At 46.0% G+C, this 22,113-nt stretch overlaps 1 protein-coding gene across 5 annotated transcripts in view; it reads left to right on the top strand.

Annotated features, from left to right (window-relative positions):
• pde8a (phosphodiesterase 8A) overlaps positions 1–21,517 on the top strand; it is a 34,692-nt gene extending 13,175 nt beyond the window's left edge. For all 5 annotated transcript variants that reach the window (XM_047041989.1, XM_047041991.1, XM_047041988.1 and 2 more), the window contains exons 2-22: positions 6,009–6,065; positions 8,215–8,405; positions 9,101–9,157; positions 9,289–9,343; positions 9,808–9,896; positions 10,131–10,209; positions 10,746–10,886; positions 12,506–12,594; positions 12,703–12,754; positions 12,848–12,890; positions 13,183–13,260; positions 13,497–13,567; positions 14,316–14,480; positions 16,143–16,191; positions 16,479–16,614; positions 16,708–16,906; positions 17,482–17,699; positions 18,189–18,321; positions 18,829–18,993; positions 19,140–19,269; positions 19,393–21,517. In XM_047041989.1, coding sequence (XP_046897945.1) covers positions 6,009–6,065; positions 8,215–8,405; positions 9,101–9,157; positions 9,289–9,343; positions 9,808–9,896; positions 10,131–10,209; positions 10,746–10,886; positions 12,506–12,594; positions 12,703–12,754; positions 12,848–12,890; positions 13,183–13,260; positions 13,497–13,567; positions 14,316–14,480; positions 16,143–16,191; positions 16,479–16,614; positions 16,708–16,906; positions 17,482–17,699; positions 18,189–18,321; positions 18,829–18,993; positions 19,140–19,269; positions 19,393–19,499 — 2,304 coding nt within the window. In that variant the 3' untranslated portion in view covers positions 19,500–21,517. The remainder of the gene's footprint in view (positions 1–6,008; positions 6,066–8,214; positions 8,406–9,100; positions 9,158–9,288; positions 9,344–9,807; positions 9,897–10,130; positions 10,210–10,745; positions 10,887–12,505; positions 12,595–12,702; positions 12,755–12,847; positions 12,891–13,182; positions 13,261–13,496; positions 13,568–14,315; positions 14,481–16,142; positions 16,192–16,478; positions 16,615–16,707; positions 16,907–17,481; positions 17,700–18,188; positions 18,322–18,828; positions 18,994–19,139; positions 19,270–19,392) is intronic.
• The last annotated feature ends 596 nt before the right edge of the window (positions 21,518–22,113 follow it).

Below are 22,113 nucleotides of genomic sequence, written 5' to 3'. Positions count from 1 at the left end.
AGGGCTAACTGGGTGCCAAAGATATGCAGTATCATAGTTGAATTGGTTCATCTCACTCCTCAGTACAAACACAGCCCCACATCCCCCAACAAATTGCTAGTTTAGCGGTGGCGTAGTTGGCCAAAGTTGTGTTTATAAGAGGAGGTCAGTTGTGCGTTGAGTCAAAACCCGAGGGAGGAAGCTATGCTGATGAGCAACGAGGTGACACATGGATATATACTCTCAGCACACTGGGACACATTAAACCCTACCAACACTAGTTAGTTTCAGGTATTTAATCTTTTTTTATTAAGAGACTATTGTTCATTTCTAATAGTTTAACTTATGAAAAGAGTTGTTCTTATCAGTGGAAACTTTTTGTGTTGGCAACAAATATCCACCCTCCCCCTGCAGACAGCTCAGGGCTTTTGTTGCTCTCTCAGGCTCTACCCCACATCACATGATCTCTGGTGTCTACCCCACATCACATGATCTGGTATCTAACCCTCATCACATGATCTGGCAGCAGGAAATGCACCAGAGCAAGGCCTCAAAGTTACTCTTCTCGGCACCGTGACGCACAGACCACACACACACAGAAATATAGTGCATGCACACACACACATATCTAGGCTGTGTCAGTACCAATGGGAACACTGCTTGTCCCCTTTGACGTCACGCACACACAAGTGGTTTAAACACACATTGTTCCCCCCTCCCACCCACCCCGCACACACACACACACACACACACACTTTCTGTCCCTGAATCTCCCTTTCTACCTTTCTCTCACTCCCTCCCCCTCTCTCTCTCTCTCTCTCTCTCTGTCTCTCTATCACACACACACACGCACAAATTCACGTTGGCACAGCAGAGCAGCGTCTGCCTGGAACAATCCGTGTTCTGTGATGTCACTCGGGATCGTCACCGTGGTGGTCCGTGTGTCGTACTCTGTGTCTCCTGGAGGAACACTGAGCTGTGATCTAATGACATCCAGTTCACTCCTCGAGAGAAGGCTTATTTAAAACGTCTTGCAGCTGCGGGTGATTTTAGCAGCACCCTCCGAGTCGGTCGTGAGGGCCATGTGTGAAGGTTACGGAGAAACGGGGACACGTCGCTAAGGAGTCCGTTTCCGCTAACGTTGATTTAGCTAACCGTAGACTAGCTTGTTTTTGCTGACATTCCAGTACAATGATGTGTTCAGTCCCCTTTGAGTTGTGTGGTGTCTTCCCTGCGCTTGTTTGACTGTGTTTGTGTGTGTGTGTGTGTCAGCGGTAGCATTCCAGTGCTTGCGTCCCTGTGTTATCTGCTATGGTAGAAGAGATAGCGCTGCAGACAGAACGAGGGGCAGGTCGTTCTGAGGCAGTGTGGCCAGGCCAGCCGCGGCATGAAATGAAGTGGGCGCGCCTGTGTACATACTGTGTGGGACCGAAAGACAACTCTGACCTTTTCAGTTAGCAGGACTGTGTAATGAAACAGAACCCAGACCCACGAGAAGCAAGACTATGCGCTGTGTGGTATACCCAAGCGATATTTAGTCATTTAGCAGATATGAAACATTCATTTTAACTTATTTTCTACAATAGTTACATTGATATTTAAATTTTATTTTAACTATTGTTTAGTCCTTACTTTAACTATACGAGCCACAATGTCCTAGTGTACTTGTGTCCTGAATAAAAAAGTATTAATGTACTTATTATTATTCAATTCCATACATAACTGGATGGTTTACAGTTTACATGCTTGTACGAACAATAGTTGCAGTCCTGCATAGTGGTGGGTGTGTGGACAGAATTGATGTGTGTAGGCATAGGTGTGTGGACAGGCATAGTATGTGTGTGTGTTGCCCAATTTTACTGTAGGGGGCCTGTGTGTGTGTGTGTGTGTGTATCTGTCTGTCCCAGAGACGGTCCATCCCTCCACAGATGAACAGACCAGTCGGGCCCCACTGGGATGAGGAGGAACAGAGCTACAGCCGTCCTCAAGCACAATTGGTTGCTTTTAATTCAGTAGCACGTAAGCCTGAAGTGTGAATATGCATGTTGAAGAGACACAGGACAGGCGATCTAGCTGCCTACCCAGCAGTATTCCTCAACTGTCCAGGGTTAGCTAGGGCTGGACTGGGACAAAAAATTTGCCATGGCCGCGACAAAAAGAGTATAACGATTTATTTATATATATATATATATATATATATATATATATAAAATATCAGATTGGCCCCAAGTGCGTCGGCCCACCAGGCAGGTATGCCAGATTACCAATCCAGGCCTTGGGCCTGTGTGTGTGGATCTGTTTCACCAGTGGTTGTAACTGCGTCCTATATAGACTGAGAGAGAGCAGAGAATGTCACCATTATATGTGGCCTACTTTCCTCAGTCGTGTCTGTCTACCTGTCTGTCTACCTCTACCTGCATGTCTGTCTATCTGACTGCCTGTGTGTCTGTTTGCTTGTCTGTCTGACTGGCTGCTGGTGACTCACCTAGACTTCTGCTCGGCCGACTGTCGATTTGGGCAACGTGGTTAACGCATGTGGAAGGGCTAAAGCCACGTGTGCACACGCATTATACATTTGTCTCACAGCGTTTGTTCCTGTTATTTTTCTAAATGGATGAACCGCAGTAATTATTTTAACGTACCAGATACAGTATGTCCTCATTTTCATGGGTTACGTTATTTGACTTTGAGTGTTGGGAAAGGGAGGGGTGGTCGGGATTCTGTTTCCAGGTCAGTGGCTGTGTTTTTCAGCTCAGTAAACCATACTGGGGTAGCTAGAGGAAGGCACCAGAATACAACCAGCGTGTGGTGGGAGCCGTCTTGGCGACGGGGAGGGATACAGTCATGTCTTCTGAGGGCAGATGTATAGCTAGTTTTGGGTTGGCGACAGGAGCTACTGTTTTGGAGCTGCTCTGTAGCCATCTTAAAAACATACAGACTCCAAAAAAAAAGGTTATTTATTACCGCACACTTAAGTTGAGCTAAGGCTAGTTAGCTGCTAGCTTGGCTGGGTTCTGGGCTGCAGACAGTGATGGTCTGCCTGGTACAGAGTGTTCGTCTCACACCTGTGGCTGGCTCTAATACCTAATCAGACCTAATGAGGAACATTGATTCATCTTCATTTGGTCCACACTGGTAGAGGGGCAGGCAGTGCTAGCAACACATACTTGAGGCTTGTTTACAGATGAACACTTATTCTGAGAGGATGGCAAGATGGAAACCATAAAGAGAAACAAGCCAGACTGAAATTAGTATTTTAGACTTCTAGAATCCACCAAGTGATCTACGTATTACCTCAGAGCTGAGAAGAGCCGCCATTCCAGGATTCCCTGTATCCTGGTGCCTGCTCTGGGAAGAGGAAGCTGTTTACTCTCTCTATCTCTCTCTGCTGACGTCCGCGCCCCGAACAATGTCATCCAATTTCCTGTTTTTCACTTTAGTGGAAAGCCACTCTCCCAGCGGTGTGCGAGGCTGGGCGGCCCTAGGAGCAGATCCATAGGCCTGGATGCACAGAGACCAGGATATGGGGTCATCGCTGCTCTGCTATGTAAATACATTAGGTGTGTTGAATGGGAGCAGCTCTCTTACTACTTTTTCTCTTTTCTTTCTCTTTTTTTCCCCCTCTCTCTTTCTGTATTCTTTCTGTCTTGCCATCTCAGTGGATATGACAGCTTAGAAGACAGTGAAGGTATGTCTTCAACATGACAGACCAGCTGTGAAGGTTATCCTCTCCCAGAGTGGAAAAAGTATACTCCCAGAGTATGTCATGTTCATGGTAATATTGTTGGATTTGGTTGGGTTTTCTAGAAATCTGCTGATTGGACTATTTCAGCTATTTTGGCAGCCGGTCCATCCCTATATCTTTCGGTTTTATTTACGACGAGTTTTCGGTTTATGAATGGAGTGAATTGACGGAGGATTCACCCAAATCTCGGTCCATTTGGAATCCCTAGAAAGCATACTAACTGAGTTTGTCCAGTCTCTGTCAAAACTCCAAGGACCAGAATACAGTGCAGTAAGCTAATACTTGCATTCACAAGGTCTGCAGTGGAACAAAAGTGCATCTGCTGTAGCCTCTCCCCAGTTCAACAGGCCTGTCACTTACTGTTAGCAACTCACAAGCCCTGGCTAAATCAGGCCAAAGTGTGTGTGCGTGCTCACTCGCGTGTGTGTGTGTGTGTGGTACAGCGTATAGTCAGGGGCATGAGTGCAAAAGCGCCCCCACACACACACACACACACACAAACACACAACATGTCCATACTGCCCGCCTGGCCCACATGCTCACTCACTCCCCCCACTTTCCCCTGGTCGGGTGCCAACATGATGTTTGAGGGATGCAAATGCCTGGGTGAGTGATTCATGTGTGTGCCTGGGTGTGTGTATGTGTGTGTGTGTTGTACTGTACTGAAAGAGCTGTATTCTGTCTGGGGAGGCAGGCTGTTTGTGTGTGTGTCACTGTGTGTGTCTGTGTAGAGCAGGATGGCTATTTCAGTTACACAACCTCAGCCGGCGTTGTATTGGTTCTGTCAGCGTCAATTAGAGTAGGGAATGTCCCACTGCCAAGCCAGAGACTGCTATTCTAGAACTCTACCAGGATCAGGCCAGAGCACTGTGTTCTGGTACATAAAAAATAATTCATTCAGCTAATGCTTTTATCCAAAGCGACATACCAATAGTGAATATGCTACGTACAGCAAATAATCAAAGACCAGACGTGCACAGTTCAAATAGTATTTCAGCGGATAGATCCCAGGAACAGTCAGCTAGAACTCGACCTGGACCAGGCCAGAGGGTGCTGCTCTGTTTGATGCTCTACCCAGACTCCAGCTCACGAACCAATGTGGCCAAGCTCCATCCATCTGATGATTGTCCTCTGCAACAGCTAAACTCCGTACCCTGGAGGACACATCATCACAGTAAACATCATCACACTGAGATGTTATCTACCTTTCCGCATTCTTGTTGTTGTTGTTGACAGGAATCTTAGTTGCATTTAATTTGATCAAACAAAGAGTGTTTTTGTTCCTCAACAAAATAAATCATTTGACTGTGGAAAGTTGATTAAGCTTTTAATTTATTCATCCTGGCCTAACCTAGCAGCTGCAACCTTTCTTCTAAAGCTACTGTAAACAAACCACCTTGGAATGATTGGTAGCTTGCATTTAGGTACACAGGACATTCATTTGACACGATTTTGATTTAAAATTGACCATTTTCAGGGTATAGTGCTAAACACAGACACATACTCATGCCCAGACAGACAGATTAGGACTGTACACACGAGGTTATCATGAGGATGTGCTCTTGTGTCTGTGAGAGATCAGATTATCACAGTTCTCATCAGCAGTGGTGCCTTCTGATGTTAGACTTGCTCTCTGTGACTTTTCAAACAAGCAGAACCCAGTGACGTCAATTACTACTGAGAGACTTACTACTTACCAGCTTGTTTGTACAGATTTTTTGGGGGCGTTGTCATGTTTTCTCGACAGGCTTACATTTGAGTGATTGGGTGATTTTGACGTGCTCCGGCTTATTCTGACGTTTCCCTCTGCATGTTCCTCACGTGTGTCGATTGTTTATGGAGAACCGGAATCCTAGAGGGATGGTGGTCCGCAAGGGGCTTGGTTACTATGGTTACTAACCCCTGTGCTGGGTTCCATTTAGCAGGAGGGAAGCAAAATTATTTGCAGACTGAAGGAGAGAATTCACATGTAGGGAAAGTGTGATGACTCGTCCATCAGTCTGTTTCTAATCAGTGACAGTGTTTATTTCCTTTAGATCTATGGGCGGATGGTTTTGAATTTCTATCCGTACTGAATTGGATTGCAAGGTCCACTGTGTTGTGTCCGATCCAATTTCAGGTTCCAAGTAAATTCAACTTCGAGATCAGTCTGTCGGAGATGTGGCAAGAATGAAGAGGGTGCTCCGTGTGAGAATTCCAGAATGTCCCAGTCAAGGCTCTGTGCTTCTAGACACCAGGTTGAATAGAGTGTCCTTCTAACCACAGTCTGTCTCTTTTCTCGTAGACCACACTAACAGAGGTGCAGTTTGGACCAATGAAGTTGTACGAAGACCAGCTTCAGGTACTGTATCTCGCCACACCACAGTATTCATGAAGCTGAACATGAGCATGAAGAAAATACATTTCCACCAAACTGTGGGCACATCTCTATCTGTCTACGTACAGTGTTGCAGATCTACCCAGTGTTCTGTCTCTTCTGTGTTCTGGTATTTAATGACTTTGGTTCTAGACCAATTTTAGATTGGGTCCATGTTTTGTTTTACTATTAGAAGGTCAATGAAGGGCCAGAAGTGACTGTTGACATGTTCAGCAGTTTAGGCTACTCCTTAATTAGAAAGCAATGCCACCCAGCTAGTTTTAAGATAACAATCACCCATTCAAGCCACAAAAAAAAAAAAACTCTTAATGGACACATTGTGAGTGTGACGTACCTCGGGGTTGCCACGACAACTGGACCAAACATGAATGACTATAAACATACCATAATGAACAATGCATGTTTATATGAGAGCCACACAGAAGGAGCAATGGATCCGCATGAGCCATGTCACCGCAAGTCAGACATTCTCCGTTCAGTTAGTCATTATACCGCAGCTCTGAAACACTCTGCTCTCTCCTTTGTCATGTGTTATGTAGTCAAATAAAGAGGTGACTGAAGAGAGACACATAGACAGACAGGCAGGCAGGCAGACAGGCAGACAGGCAGTTTGATGGGGATGCCTTTAACCCTGTGATCTTGGTTATTTCTATCATTGTTCATTTAGTCAATGTGATCCCACTGTCATCCATTTACGTCAATTGTTTCATAGTTCTAATGAAAACTACCTCAAGCTACTGGGAGGTGAGTAGGTAGTTTTATTGGGCCTGTGTGAAGGTTCAGTGTTGCTCTGTGGTGTACAAGGGTTCAGGGCAGGTGTTCTGTTCTCAGAGTTCTGTGCTCAGAGTTCCGTTTCTAAGAGTTCCGTTCTCAGAGTTCCGTTCTCAGAGTTCCGTTCTCAGAGTTCCGTTCTCAGAGTTCAGACAGTGTTCATATCACCCCCCACTCCCCTCTGATCTGGAGGTGGAATACTACAAACCACTTAGAACTACATACTTCACACATTCCTTCCTCATTTCACTTGTGTGTCCCAATGTTGCCCATTCTGTCGTGCAGCCTTCCAGAGATGTACGTGAGTAGTTGTGTGAATGGTTAGCAGACAAGGAGAGAGGTGTCTGGCCACACTACAGGCCTCTGACGAGACCAGACCCTGTCTTGATCTTATGCCTCCACCAGAATGTTGACTTTTGTACCGACATTGTAACCCTAAACCTAACATGCCTATGTGGAATTTGGATCTTATTCCCTGTAGACCCAAACATTGCTGCTGCACTCGATTATGATGGGGCAGTTCATGATGTTGTCATAAAACGTTGTTTGTATGAACAACTTACATTCTGCCCTGAGTGGCCTAGTCTGTGACTAGCCTGTGACTGGCTTTATGAATAAATAATGTCATACAACCCCCCCCCCCCGGTTGATTCAGAAGGATAATCATACAGCAGTAGACGTTTTGTCCACACTCAGTGATACGCAGGGACTTAACTCTGCCGCTCTCTGAACAGAAACACGTCTTTGTACGTTAACTCGATTTTGCAGTTGTGATGCAACCCGGAGACCGCTGAACAAACTTTCCATTCTTTACGTTCATTCTGCTCCCTGCCAACTGTTTGAGGTGACGTCTGTTTGGGAGAGTGACTCATGAATCTGCGCTTAGTGCTGCGGCGCTCCTTGGAGGCGGGCCTAAAACTCCTGCCCTGTATCCAGTAAGGGCTTCTATGGAGTCTGCTGGCAGCAAGCGTACGTACGCACCAAAAAACCTGGTGTGACGATGGCTTCTATACCCAGAGCGGGTGTGGGCCACAGCCAGTCAAGGCTTGCTTGGCCATTAGCTTGGTCAAGGGGTCAAGACAGTGGATATGGGACCTGTGGTAGATGGATACAGGACAGCCTCAGGGTTAGGCATGGGCAAGGCTCTTCTATCACGCTGTCTTTTTTTTCTTAACTTCCTTTGTAACTTTTTTTTTGGTGTACGTCACATGATACAGTTTCTGTTTGAATATGTTGGCGTGTCACCGTGTTCGCTACCGGCCGTGTTTGCTACCGGCCGTGTTTGTGGACGTTGTTGTTTCTATGGTAACCGCTGACCCCTCTCTCTCTCTCTCTGGTTCAGGTACTTTTAGTATTTGCCAAAGAGGACAGTCAGAATAATGGCTTCTACTGGGCGTGTGAGAAGGCCAACTTCCGGTGCAACGTGGCGCGGACCCCCGAGGCTGCGCTTGAGAGTCTCCTGGAGAAGCATCACGACCTGGTCATCATCGACCACAGACATTCCAGATACTTTGACGCGGAAGCACTATGCCGGTACGGTTGGTCAAAAGCTCCCTCTGTACAGCGTCCACACAGAATGTACTGAATCACACATTGCAATGGGGCTCCTCCTCCTTCATGCCACACTTATGAACCACAGGTCCTCATGCTTGAGCTGCTTGTCTTAACAGGAACAGCCTCTCCACGTCGCTCGGCTCTCATCTGAATGCTACATAATGCTGGGCTGTGTTCAAGTGTGTTGGTGGGCCATTGTTCCACTGCAGGTCCATCTAAAGACAGACAGGATGTTGTAGTGACACTGGGTTTCCTAGCTGCTCTGCGAGGGTGGGCTTGGTCCAGCTCCGCTCACAGACTGCTCGGCGGTGAAGTCACCACCATGAGAAATGAGCCGCAGTCGCCCACAGCCCCCTCTCTCTATCTTTAGCCTGCAACTCGACCAAAAACACGTTTGCAAACATTAATTTACCTTGCCCGGCGTGCATGTTCACCCTATTCATGGTGGCCAGTCTATACGTTCAGTGTACACGCACAGCCCCGTGGAAGACTAAAGGGCCTTTATGGCCAGCGGCAGGGGGAAACCACAGGCCAATGAGCTGCCTCGTACACTGCATTCTTTCAGAGGCCCACTGGTGGACCTGGCCTGGGCTCTGCCCGGGAGAATCACACTGTGGGAATAACTGAAACGACATTGATGTGATGCTGTGGTCTCTCTCTCCGTGTACATTCAGGTCAATTAGAGCGGTAAACTCCTCGGAAAACACTGTGATAGTCGCCGTGGTGAAAAGGTACGTAGAAGCCCACCACCTCTGACTCTTGTGTCGCCTGGATGGTGGGGTTATGGGATCACATGGGACAGTCTGAGTCAGCATGCAGCCTGTGGGTTCAGATGCCTGTCGTTCTGTCTCTGCTTCTGTAGGCCCGACAGGGAGGAGGCCTCAGTGATGCCTCTCATCAATGCCGGCTTCAACAGGGTGAGCAACTGGTCCTCCTCAGTCCACAAGTTTGAATCAACTCCACCTTCTGAATATGCTTGTTCCTGCTCATACTATATACTCAATACTTTGCAAAGATGATGTTATACTTTGCAATAATTATGTTCTGTCCATAATAATGGTGTTAGGTGTTAGTTAAGAATACTATTACCTATGTTAGCTATAATAATGCAGTTAGCTACTATGTTACTGTGTTATTATGTCAGCTAATATGTAAGCTGTTTGCTATATTTAATACAAGTGAACTAAAATGGCAGTGTTAGCACTGAAACTTGTAAGTAGGTCAAGTAAAATCAGGATTGAGCTACACACAGGTCTAGCAATGATGGAGGGAGTCAGTGAGATAACCAGCGCATGCAATGCAGTCACGAATGCCAAAGGTAAAATCGTGAGTCATTGATTGGTTGATCCATGTTGACCTGTGTTGACCTCCGACCCCGCAGAGATATGTGGAGAACACCAATATGATGGCGTGCTATAATGAGCTTCTGCAGCTCGAGCATGGAGACGTGCGCTCACAGTTCAAACTGAGGTGAGAGAAACCGCTCTCCAGATCCACCGCACACCTGTCAGGGTTGGGGCTTGACGTTTGTCAGATACTAGACTTTATCTCAGGCACTACCCAGGGAATCAAAGTTGAGAAGCTTCCAGAGATGCGTTTTACGCTAAAGCCTTATTCGTTTAACCTTTTCTTTGCTATTTTTGGTTGTGCGTAATCGTAACTCTCGCTGTCTTCTCAACACTTCTCATTCTCTGTCTCTCCAAGGGCCTGCAACGCTATTTTCACTGCTCTTGAACAAAGCCAGGAAGCCATCGAGATCACTTCGGAGGACCAAGTGATTCAGGTTTGTTTTTACACCAAACTGTCAAGAGACACATGGTATCAAGAGCTCCAGTATTGTCACCTTCAGTCGTAAGAGAAGTCTTTTTCTCTTTCTCTTTCGGTCTTTTCTCTCTCTCTCTCTCTCTCTCACTGTTCTGTCTCTTTTTTCTCTCTTCCTCTAACCCTCTCTTTCTTTCTCTCTCTCATAGGGTAGTGTTTTCCTTCTGTTTGCACGCCTGCTGATGTCTTGTGACCGCTGATATCAGTGATAATATCTGTGTTCTCTTTCCTTCAATGGCTCCTTCTGTCCTCGGAGCCACAGAGCATCTTATCGTATCATTCTTTTTTCACATAAAGCAACACTTGTGTGTCCCTGTTACTGGAACTGCGTTCTAGAGCATCGGAAAGCAAACTTTGGAAGCTCTTTGTGATGGTGGTCATTTTCCAGTCATCTGTACTGACACCTTTGCTCTCTCAAACAGCTTCAGACCAGATCCCTATCTATGTTGAGGTGCGTGACCCCCCCCCCCCCCCCTCTCTCTGTCTGCTCTTTCGCAGTATGTGAACCCTGCCTATGAGTCCATCATGGGCTACCAGCAAGGAGAGCTGATAGGAAAGGAAATCATAGAAGTGCCTAAAAGTGAGAAGAACAAACCGGATCTCCTAGAAACGATTAACTCCTGCATACGGAAAGGAAAGGTAAGCGATTCGACTGTCGTTTATTTTATTTTTTTTCTCATGCATCTAGATCATTATACATGCGGCTTTGGGATAGTTCGGTGTTATCCCACGTAGCTGTTAACTTGCTTGTGTGCTTGAAGGTGTTGTGTGTGTGTGTGTGTGTATATGCTAATAGTTTAGTGTGTGTGTGTGTGACCTGTCCGGCAAGTCATACTGCAGCTCTGTTTCATGTTCTGACATCAGTGGGGGCTGGCTGTGCTGGGCTGCTTCTACAGAGAGAGGGAAGGTCGCTCCCAGACAGTGTAACAGTAGGACAGGCCTTTTGAACCGGAGCACCAGACCAGCGGTGGCACACATGAAACAGACAGGACTGCCACACTACCAGGGCCGTAACTACCATTGAGGACACCGAGGTCGTGTCCTCGGTATTTTTTTTCGTATTTCTGTTTTTTTTTTTGCTTAAATCGTGGTATATAAACTCAAAATAAAGTACACGTGAAACTGACTGCAGGACGATGATCTTGGTCTCCCACAAACCGTAACGTGATTTTATACATGAATCAACATTCATTTTGCGATTGATATGATATGTCATTGATGTGATTGATTGAAAATGAAATTCAGTGGCAATTGGGAAATATCAAACTGACTCGCTATCGCTCGGTCGATACGTTCCAGCCTCAGTTTGATATTTCCCGGCATGACCGAACGGTCGAGGTTAGTAAGTAGTTTATTATATGGCAATTTTAGATTCTTTTCATTTTGTAAACGAAAATAAATGGTACCTTTAGGCTAATTGTAGCTAGCTCTTAAGTCTTCTCACGGTGTGTTTCATGTGTTGCCAAGCAACTCATTACTTTTGATAGAAAGCGGACAACATGGTTCTGCTAAAATGGCTTTAATTTCATCACAAAATAACGACACAAGTGATTCAAAGAGTCTGGTCTTCATCCTCACTTTCGATGACAAAGCTTTTCAGCATCATCTGGATAGTAAAACTCAGCAGCTGACTCGTCGATATCGCTCATTTTGAAGCTGACGTCAGAGGGCAATACGGATCCGTATTGACCGGCGAGGAGGGCAACACGCTGGGGTGACTACCCGTTATCCAATCAAAACGCTCGTACCGTCGTTGCCATATAATAATAATTTAAAAAAAATTGTGGTAACTTGCCCTTACTTCATGAGTCCCATAAAGGTCCTTCAAAAAGCCTCAGAATGCCCCATGTTTACCTCAAAATTTCAAAAGCTCCACACCGCCCCATATTCAAATGTCATAATGATGATGTTTTTGCTCCTTAAGACTCAATAAGAGAAAATGGCCATATTTAAATAATGTAATTTAAAAAAAATCCGGGGGAGCATGCCCCCGAACCCGCCTAGAAGTTCTGACTCATGACCTCAGTATTTTTTGGGGCCTGCGTACGGCCCTGCACACTACTCTCCCCCCCCCCCTCCCAGCCCTGTCCAGAAGAGCATCTCATCACACTTTGATAAACCTGGATGACCCTTCTCTACCATCCACAGACAGAGCCACCCTCTTCCTCCTCCTCCATCAGTGACGAGTCACCAGTTTATTAGTGTTAACGATTGTGGCTTCTCACCTGTCTTGTGCTTGTCTGTCTTGTCTTCTCCAGGAGTGGCAGGGTATTTATTATGCCAAAAAGAAGAATGGAGACAGTGTTCAACAGAATGTGAAGATCACACCTGTGATTGGACAGGGAGGGTGAGTGAGTGACGGAGTTGCTGTTGTTCGGATGATCGGGGAAAAATCACAATGACGGACCAACGGCGATGGCCTGTATTTATAGTCTGTTTCTTTTTCTTTTGACAGAAAAATCAGACACTATGTGTCTATCAACAGGCCTTTAAATGATAATAATAGGGTAAGAAGGGGTTTATTATCATGACAACAGTAGATGTGTGCGATTCGTTTGACCCAGATATTTCAAGCTGCTTCTATCCTTTCGTTCTCTCAGACTGACAAGTCCAGTGAGCGCGTGCAGGCAGAGTCTCAGACAGGTATGCTGGTTTGCTGTAGATCTAGTCTGTCTCGTAGTGCCCAATATCAAGTGACCCCCCCCCCCACCCGCCAACCCCCCCAAATATCATTTAGGGGATTGGAAGGTTGCTTTGATACCTACACTTCCTGTAAGTAAGCCTTTTTCATAATTCAAGGGCAGCTGCTATCTGCAGTCTGTGTTAGCCCCACTGAGGCAAGGTTACTATGGAGGGGGGTATCAGGCAAATCTTCCCTCCCAGTTGTGTGGTTATCGTGGTAGTGAGCGTGTGTGTGATGTGCTCCTGTCCCCAGACATCCAGCCCAGTAAACATAAGGACCGTAGGAAAGGCTCTCTTGACGTCAGATCCACCACGTCCAGAGGGAGTGATGGTGAGGGCAGAGGGGGCCGGACAGTGGAAACTCACTAGCTTATCAAAACCCACCAGGTGTTAATTGGGCACACCTCCAGAGACACGTCTGAAGTGTGAAATTTGAGTATCCTGACAAATTAGTAGGAACAGGACTTGTTGTCTTTCAGGGTCACTGCCTTTTCTTTTTAAGCTTTGGCAACTTCTTAGATTGATACCACAGACTTTTAAGACATTGTTATTTTCCCCCCACAACAGGAAGTTCCCAGCGAAGGCATTCGTCCATGGCTAGGATCCACTCCATGACCATCGAAGCTCCCATCACCAAGGTACGTCTCATTAAGGTCACATGGCTGTCCAGAGGACATACAGGCCCATCATCTAGTCTTTTCTGCTGTCCTAACAACAACAACAACAGCCGCTTAGTCATGCTACTACAGTACAACTGCCTTGAATGACACAAACAACAGTCTCTGCAGGTTTGGCAAGTTGTTCCATGTGAGACAGGATTCTTGACCAGAACTCGGGTTCTCTGTGTTGGGGAAAGATACCCCAAGGTTCTGTCATGTGATATTCTCGTAGTCCCCAAGGTTCTGTCATGTGATATTCTCGTAGTCCCCAAGGTTCTGTCATGTGATATTCTCCTAGTCCCCAAGGTTTTGTCAACTGACAGAGTTCAGTTCCTGTGTTCCATCACATGACTGTGCTGTCAGCCCCTCTAGGCCTGTTCTTCTCCAGAATAGAGCTACTTATGAAGCGGCTGACTGTACTGTATGTGTGTGTGTGTGTGTGTCTGTAGTGCGCGTGTATGGTATTTGTGTGTCATAGACCTATTATTAAGTAGAGCAAGCATCATAGCTGTTTAAAGATGGCATCCTGTTCATTTCTACTGGGCGGCTAAAGTGCTCAGTGGCGCAGTGAAGCTCGCAAAACCGAGATACGGTCTGTGCCATGTCGAAGCAATATGTCCCTCTCAGGGAAACCTGACTGTAGAATGACAAGACAACTTCCACGGATTCATAATCGTAACCGTGTGCGTTTTCCGTCCTCCCTCCTCCCCTCCCTCCCTCTCGGTAGGTAATCAACATCATCAATGCAGCCCAGGAGAGCAGTCCCATGCCGGTGGCGGAGGCGCTGGACCGCGTCCTGGAGATCCTGAGGACCACCGAGCTCTACTCCCCCCAGCTGGGCACCAAGGAGGAGGACCCCCACACCAACGACCTGGTCGGGGGCCTGATGACGGTGAGAGCCGTCTGGGCTCCAGGAGCCCGACCCGACCCTGTCCCTTACTCCTGACTTCCAGCAATGCTTTAGTGTGTCCATGCGCCAGCCTTGGTTGTGCCCGCAAACTGTAGGGTGCTTGCTTTTATGAAACCTTACCTCAAGTGGTAGGTGGGGCGCTGATCATGTGGTGTGGAAGAAGATGTTATTAGTGGCACTGAGATGGTTGTTAACCTCTTAACTGCTCTGGGCAGGACCAGTGTGGTTAGGTGAGGTCTCTGGTTGTGAAGAAACACACTCTGTCCTCAAAAGAACACAATGACTTAGATGATGCAGAGAGTGCCAGGGTAGGGAGGGAGGGAGGTGAAGGAGGGAGGGAGGGAGAGAGATAGCCAGGGTGGTGAAGGAGAGAGAGCACCAGGGTGGCTGTCTTGGTTATAGTCCCAGAGGAAGTGTTCGATTGTCCTTTGTGCTCTTGTACACTGAAGAGGAAAGACCTCACACGCGCATACACACACTCACGCACACAGACACACACAGACTTCTTCCTCCTAACTCCACGGGCTTGGAAACATCCTGTTCCTAGGGTTAGATGAATAAACATGACTGTTCTTACACAAGTAGTTACACACTAGAGGCTGTGAGATGATCATGGTTGCTCGGAGATGATCATGGTTGCTCATAGAGAGGGTGCATGTATCCACATGGGGTGGAAGAAGTGCTGAAGCGAACTAGAGACTGATGGAATCCGAGAGCCATGGACTATCTCAATGGGTGTCTTGTCTTGTTAAGCTGTGATCCAAATGATTATTTATGTAAACTTGTATCTATTTACACGGTGGGTGTTGTTTATTTCTTTTGTGGACGTATATTTGTAGTCTTCAGTGTGGGGCTGGATGCTGTGTGATTCCTCTCTCAGCCCAGTAGCTCCTGCGAGTGTTTGTTCAAAGCGGAGCTGTCATCTTTCTGGGGAGAAAGTCTTAAAATAGCCAGTGTGTACAGAGGCAGCGCCACCATGAGACAATACTCAGGTCAAAGATGAACCAGTCTTCTCTTCCTTTCTCACTCGTGAAGTAAACACTTTACTCCCTGACACACACACACACACACAGACTGACACTAACTGTACCCATGAATTTATAATTCTTTCATATTTAGAGTTGGTTTGAGTCCAGAAATAAGATCCACGAAGTCCTGAGTAACCCTCCTAACAATGCAGTTAATTTGCCACATACCACAGTGTGCGGTGTTGATATAAGGGACGGATAAGGAAGTACCATAAGGATATTGGATAATTTACTAAGAATCGTCTGACACATTCTAAATACATTGTTATACATTCTAAAAGCTTGAATGTTTACACAACTGCTGTGGTTCATATTTGTGGTAATACTTTCTAAGTGGTGTATTAGGTTGATTAATATGCCCCTGCTTGGCTGCACATTTCTCACTACCGGAAGCCTCAGTTAGCTTAGCATCATGGCTGCACAATCCACTATTACACACGCTTCAAAAGCCCCTGTCACATGACAGATGAGGGAACAGAGGGATTTTGGCATGGTGACACCCATCATGGTGTCTTTAAACTGAGTTACGGACTCCTGAGGTAATGGTGACGATTGTGTTGTTGTTTTATTGACTCTAGCTAATTTTATCTCTCGTTTTATCTCTCTCTTTTTGCAGGATGGCTTGCGCAGACTGTCAGGAAACGAGTACATCTTTGCTACAAAGCGTGAGTACTACTTTGTCTGGTCATAATGAGCTGTCCTAGTCCGATGAAGGCTCTGTATTAAAGTAGGTGTGGTCGTATGAAAAAGTGAAATTTATTATTTTGCGCTCTATTGCTCTCTCTCTCTCTCTCTCTCACTCGCTGTCTCTCTCTCGCTGTCTCTTTCTCTCTCTTGCTGTTTCTCTCTCCCTGTCTCTCTCTCTCACTGTCTCTCTTTCTCTCGCTGTCTCTCTTTCTCTCGCTGTCTCTCTCTCTTGCTGTCTCTCTCTCTCTCTCTCTCTCAAACTCAGAGCCACACCATTTGCCCAGCCACCTGACCACACCTCTCTCATTGAATGACATCCCCCCTCGCATCGCCCAGACCATGGAAAACGAAGATTCCTGGGACTTTGATGTCTTCAACCTGGAGACCGCCACCTTGAAACGGTGTGTGAGCCTGTGAGCTAGGCGTGTGAGAACGAGTAGGGTGCAGGAAAAGCGAGGTCCGCTATCAAACGTGCTGTCGCTTCTCTCACCCAGGCCTTTGACCTACTTGGGCCTGAAGATCTTCTCTCGCTTCGGAGTGTGCGAGTTCCTCAGCTGCCCCGAAGCCACCCTGCGCTCCTGGCTCCAGGTGATCGAGGCCAACTACCACGCCACCAACTCCTACCACAACTCCAGCCACGCGTCCGATGTGCTGCACGCCACTGCATACTTCCTCTGCAAGGACAGGGTCAAGGTATGCTTCCAAGGACAGGGTCAAGGTATGCTTCCAAGGACAGGGTCAAAGTACGCTTCCAAGGACAGGGTCAAGGTATGCTTCCAAGGACAGGGTCAAGGTACGCTTCCACCAGGGAGGACGGATCACTTAGAGAGTCAGTCATATTTCTTAAAGCCCCAGCAGACATTGATTCCTAATCCAGACTTCCATACTACCTTCTGACATGGACTTGTTGTCTGTCATAGTGCCCTAGTGTCCGATGTGTATTCGACAGGGATGTTATTGGTCCCAAGTGTGTCAGTGGCCCAGGATTTTCTTGAACGAGTGCTGGTTAAGATGATTACCAGCCAGTCTATTTCTAACCTCTGAGAAGTTATCTTTCATTGGCTTAACCAGGGGAGAATCAGAGCATCATGGTCACTTGGGACTTCAAAGCTGTAACCATGGAGATAGTCATCGTATGGACAGAAAAAGCACCCTGTTCTACAGTAGCACAGTCTATTTAACAGTACTGGATATGTAGATAAAACAAAATAATTGCATTTATTTGACAATGGCATATTAATAGTGTGGTTTTCACCCCCTCTTAACAGCAAAGTCTGGACCCCATAGATGAGGTAGCAGCCCTGATAGCTGCAACTGTCCATGATGTGGACCACCCTGGCCGCACCAACAGCTTCCTGTGTAACGCAGGAAGTGAGCTGGCCATCTTGTACAATGACACGGCAGTGCTTGAGAGCCACCACGCCGCGTTGGCCTTCCAGATAACCACCAGAGACGACAAGTGTAACATCTTCAAGAACATGGAGAGGTCAGGCTGGCAGGCTGGCAGTGTTGTGTTTTTAGCTTGTCAGTAGACTGTTCACAAATTACAGCACAAACCTAAACCTAAATCAGAGAAATACCAGAGTTGTATTCAAATACCTTTCGAATGACCATATGTTGTTTAGAAGATATGTCACTGTGTCTACTGTACCTTGAGATGTCTGCTGGCCATACTGTCATGAACAGTCAAGGGACGTGTATGTGTGTGTGTGTGTGTTTGTGTTTTAAGAGAATAAGTGTTGTGGAGGCTGGGGAGTAATGTGATTGCAGTCCCTGAGCTGAATGGCTCACATGTGTTGGTCCCTCAAAGGGAGGGAACAATGACTTCATTCATCCCTGCTGTCAATGCAGTCAGAAGGGTAAATCTGTCCAGAGGCCCTTTCATCCTGTTCACCCCGCTGTTTCTTTCTATCTCTCTCTTTCTCTCTCTCTCTTTCTCTCTCTCTCTCCTCCATCTCTCCCTCGCTCTCTGTAGAAACGAGTACAGGACTCTACGTCAGGCAATCATAGACATGGTTCTGGCCACAGAGATGACCAAACACTTTGAACATGTCAACAAGTTTGTCAACAGCATCAACAAGCCACTGGCTGCCCTGGAGGAGAATGGGGTGAGATGAGCAGTGTTACAAATAGGTTTGAGACATATACAGTACATGCACAGCTAACTGTAATCCTGGATGAAACAGCAATGCTGGTTTGAAAGTACTTGTGGCCCACCTTAGCTTTGGAACAGTCTTGTGTGAGGGGAGAGAATTTTACAAGCTGGTACCATCTTTCTCATCACTATGTGGAATGCACAGCACAGACATTTTAAAAGATCTCTGGTCTTTTTAAGGGGGGAAAAGGAAAAAGAATTCCCTCCTCATATTCCTGTATTCAGCTCAAACTATGCTCACAAACTGACAAAGAGGACACTTTGTTTTGTATATATAATCATTAGAGCTACTCATCACCATCCAACCACTCTCGAACCTGTCGGTTGTTTGTTCTGTCTTAAAAGCTCCTCTTCACTCCATAAAATAAATGTTGGACGTGTGGACTTGTGAGCAGGACAGAAGGTGATGCTGTGTTGTGTGTGTGTTATTTTTGCTGACAATCTGTCTTGGATATGTCAGGGGAACAATGACGAGGAGTCAGTCAAAGGCATCCTGACCTCCCCCGAGAACAGGATACTTGTCAAGCGCATGCTCATTAAGTGTGCCGACATTTCCAACCCCTGCCGCCCGCTGGAACTGTGTATCGAATGGGCAGGACGCATCTCTGAGGAATACTTTGCACAGGTAATGAAATGAGACAGACATGGCGTCACTGTCTGGACTGCAGAGCAAGTCGAACAGCGGTTCTGCAGTGTTCTACCTTAAATTGTATCCCTCTTTATACGTTTTGTCTGTCTGCTAACAAGTGTGTCTGACTGCTTGTCGTTTAGACGGACGAGGAGAAGAGACAGGCCCTGCCAGTGGTCATGCCCGTGTTTGACAGGAACACCTGCAGCATTCCCAAGTCCCAGATTTCCTTCATAGACTACTTCATCACCGACATGTTTGATGCCTGGGATGGTAGGAGAGCTTGTGTTCCTGCTCTGAGTAACGCTAGAACCTGTTTATTGGCTAGACACCATGAGCTTATGAAATGGTTAAACTGTCATGCACCTCTGACTCTTCAACAATGTTTCCATTCAGCTTTCGCAGACCTACCCAACCTCATGCAGCACTTGGACAACAACTTCAAATACTGGAAAGGCCTGGATGAACGAAAGCTGCACAGCCTGCGTCCTCCCCCAGAATAGGAGCATCGTTTGTGGGGGGTCGGCCCTGGCCCCTGGCCCCTTCCTGGGCCCCTTCCTCCAGAGTAACCTTCCTCTCCTCTACCTGCGGGGATGTCTCTCTCTCTCTACCAGCCCATCCCAGCAGCCCAGGGCCTCCACTCCTCCGCTTCTGTAGCACGCCAAGTCCGTCCAGATCGACTCTCTGACAGACGGACAAGCTGGAGCCTGAGCTCCGGATCAGGATCCATCGTCTGTCAGAGTGGACGGCATCCTCATTAACTCCTAACGCCGCGCAGGCATTGGACGGAGCAGCTGGTCAGGTGACTTGTGAGACGCACCCTCAGAGCCACCCTGGCACAGAGTCCCTTTTCCCCCAGTTAAACACACGGGTCGCCCCTCTTCATAGGAGGGGTCAGATGTTACTGTCTATGTTGAACACTGCTGGTTCATGGGTAGAGCAACAGAGAAACACTGTCTGGCTGGACTTTGAGAGCTGGTCAAGCTCCTGCTGAGCAAAACTGAGGATCAGGTGGTCATGAGGTCACGTGATGCAGAGTCAAACCCAGACCACGGATGACGGCATCAAACCTACACCCGTCTGTTGTGACAAGGCCGAATTACTCTCATGTGCCCCCAGAGGCCACTTCACAGAACTACACTCCACCCCTTATTTTTTTTTCTTGCTGTATTTTCTTAGTTTTGTCTATCAGAAGCACGTCCACTACAGCAGGCTAGGGAGATGTGTAGCAACTCGAGGCTATTAAAAGATAAGAGGGTGGGCATGTTTTCATGGGTGTTTAAGGTGTTCAACTTTACTTGCGCCACTGGTGAAAGACACAAAGTTAAACACCATGATTATAGGTAATTAAAGTTTGGTTAATTTATTTTGTTTTAGATGTTCCACATTTTCTATACTAAAAATGAACACAAATAATTAGTTGATGGATAAATAAGTAAGTAAGAAAAAGCCAAAGCTGATTAATATGAATTTAATAACTGGGTCTTATCCTTGATTATTACACATATGAAACATTAACATTATAAACTTTTTTTCTTTTCTTATCACAAGTACAGTACCCGTTTGAATGAACACCTTTGCATTGCACTGTAAACAATAATTGAAATGTCAAAGTCTCAGTGATATGTTCATTGATGGGATGTTGAATTGAAGAATTAGCTGTGTTGTTGTTGATCACCTGCGAGTTTGTATATCTCCCTCACTTCTGTTTCACCGCTGTTATCTGGCCTCTCATAACAGCAGAGATCTGTGAAAACATTTTGGACTTGAACGATTTTTTGCCCAGAAATTTTTGTATCTGGTTTATCCTACTGAAAAAGACTGCCTTATTTTATACAATATTTATACAGTACATCCCACTGTGCAACTGCAACGGACACCTGGAGTTTTTAATAACATAGTCAAAAAAAGTTATGTTCAAGTAAATCTCAATATTTTTATAGACTATGAATTTTACACTGGAGGGACAGCAAATGAAACAGCCGTTAGCTATCTGAGTACCTGTGAAACCATGTTCATTGGAGAGGCATTTCAGTCATGTAAACAGAGAACTCTATGGTTTATGAAGGATGTGGATTACAGGATTGTCTATCACTGTCTTTAACCAGTCGCCTGGAAGCCAGCTTGCTTTGATTTTGACAAACATCATTCTATATCGGCCATTATATTTTAACATCATTCTAAATTGGCCATTTTGTCTGAGATTCTTACGTGCAGACAAAGTACCCAAGGAACTACCCACGGTTGGTTTCAGATTAGGATACTAATATATGTTAAAGAATGTTGCTTATTAAGATTATTTCCTATTTAAACAGTATATAAAATGCCATAACACATAAGCAAACATTGGTTGATAAGAGTGTATTGACCATGGTATCTTTGTTACTCTCTTCAGAAGACCGACGTAAACACTCAGTAAGGGGATGTTCGTTCCCTCTGACTCACTACTTCTGGTCTGGAGGAGCCGAAAAATGACAAAAAAATTGAAATTATTCAATGGAAAATAAAATAATGACGATGACTAGTTTGACAATCTTTTCCGACTGTCATAGAATTTACACACACACGCACACAAAATGAAATGCTTGTTGTCTCACATTGTACTGCAACTGTTAACAAACAGATCATATTGTGTATGGGGGACACACAGACCTCTTCCCAACACACATACACACACATGATAGAACAAAGTGATCAGTTTTTATGAGCCTGAAATACTCTCTTTGCTGTCATTGAGAAGAAAGGCTTGCTGAGAACAGTGACTGTCTCAGTTTTTACCATGGTGTTCATTCAGGAAGCCGTATGACAGCATCACTGGTGTACCCTACCGGTGAGGGTAGCCTATGGGCTGCAGGTTGAGGGAGTAAAATCAGGAAATGCACAATAATGCAAAGAGAAATATACCTTGCAAATTTACAGGAATCGTCCATTCAGAACCATTACCATAAATTCACCTTCAATTAGGCTACCTTTTCCAAGCAAAACTGCCTCCTTCATACCATAAGTCTAGTGTGGAATAAATAGCACAAGGAAAGAAAATAAAAAGATAGATTGAGGGGCCAAGTCTACAGAACCATGTTTGCTACTGTCAGATATAGTTCTGCGAAAAAACAGCTG

Source organism: Hypomesus transpacificus, chromosome 19, assembly GCF_021917145.1.
Source record: "Hypomesus transpacificus isolate Combined female chromosome 19, fHypTra1, whole genome shotgun sequence".
NCBI lineage: Eukaryota > Metazoa > Chordata > Actinopteri > Osmeriformes > Osmeridae > Hypomesus > Hypomesus transpacificus.
Note: the sequence above shows the minus strand (reverse complement) of the source record. Positions and strands in the feature narration are given on the sequence as shown.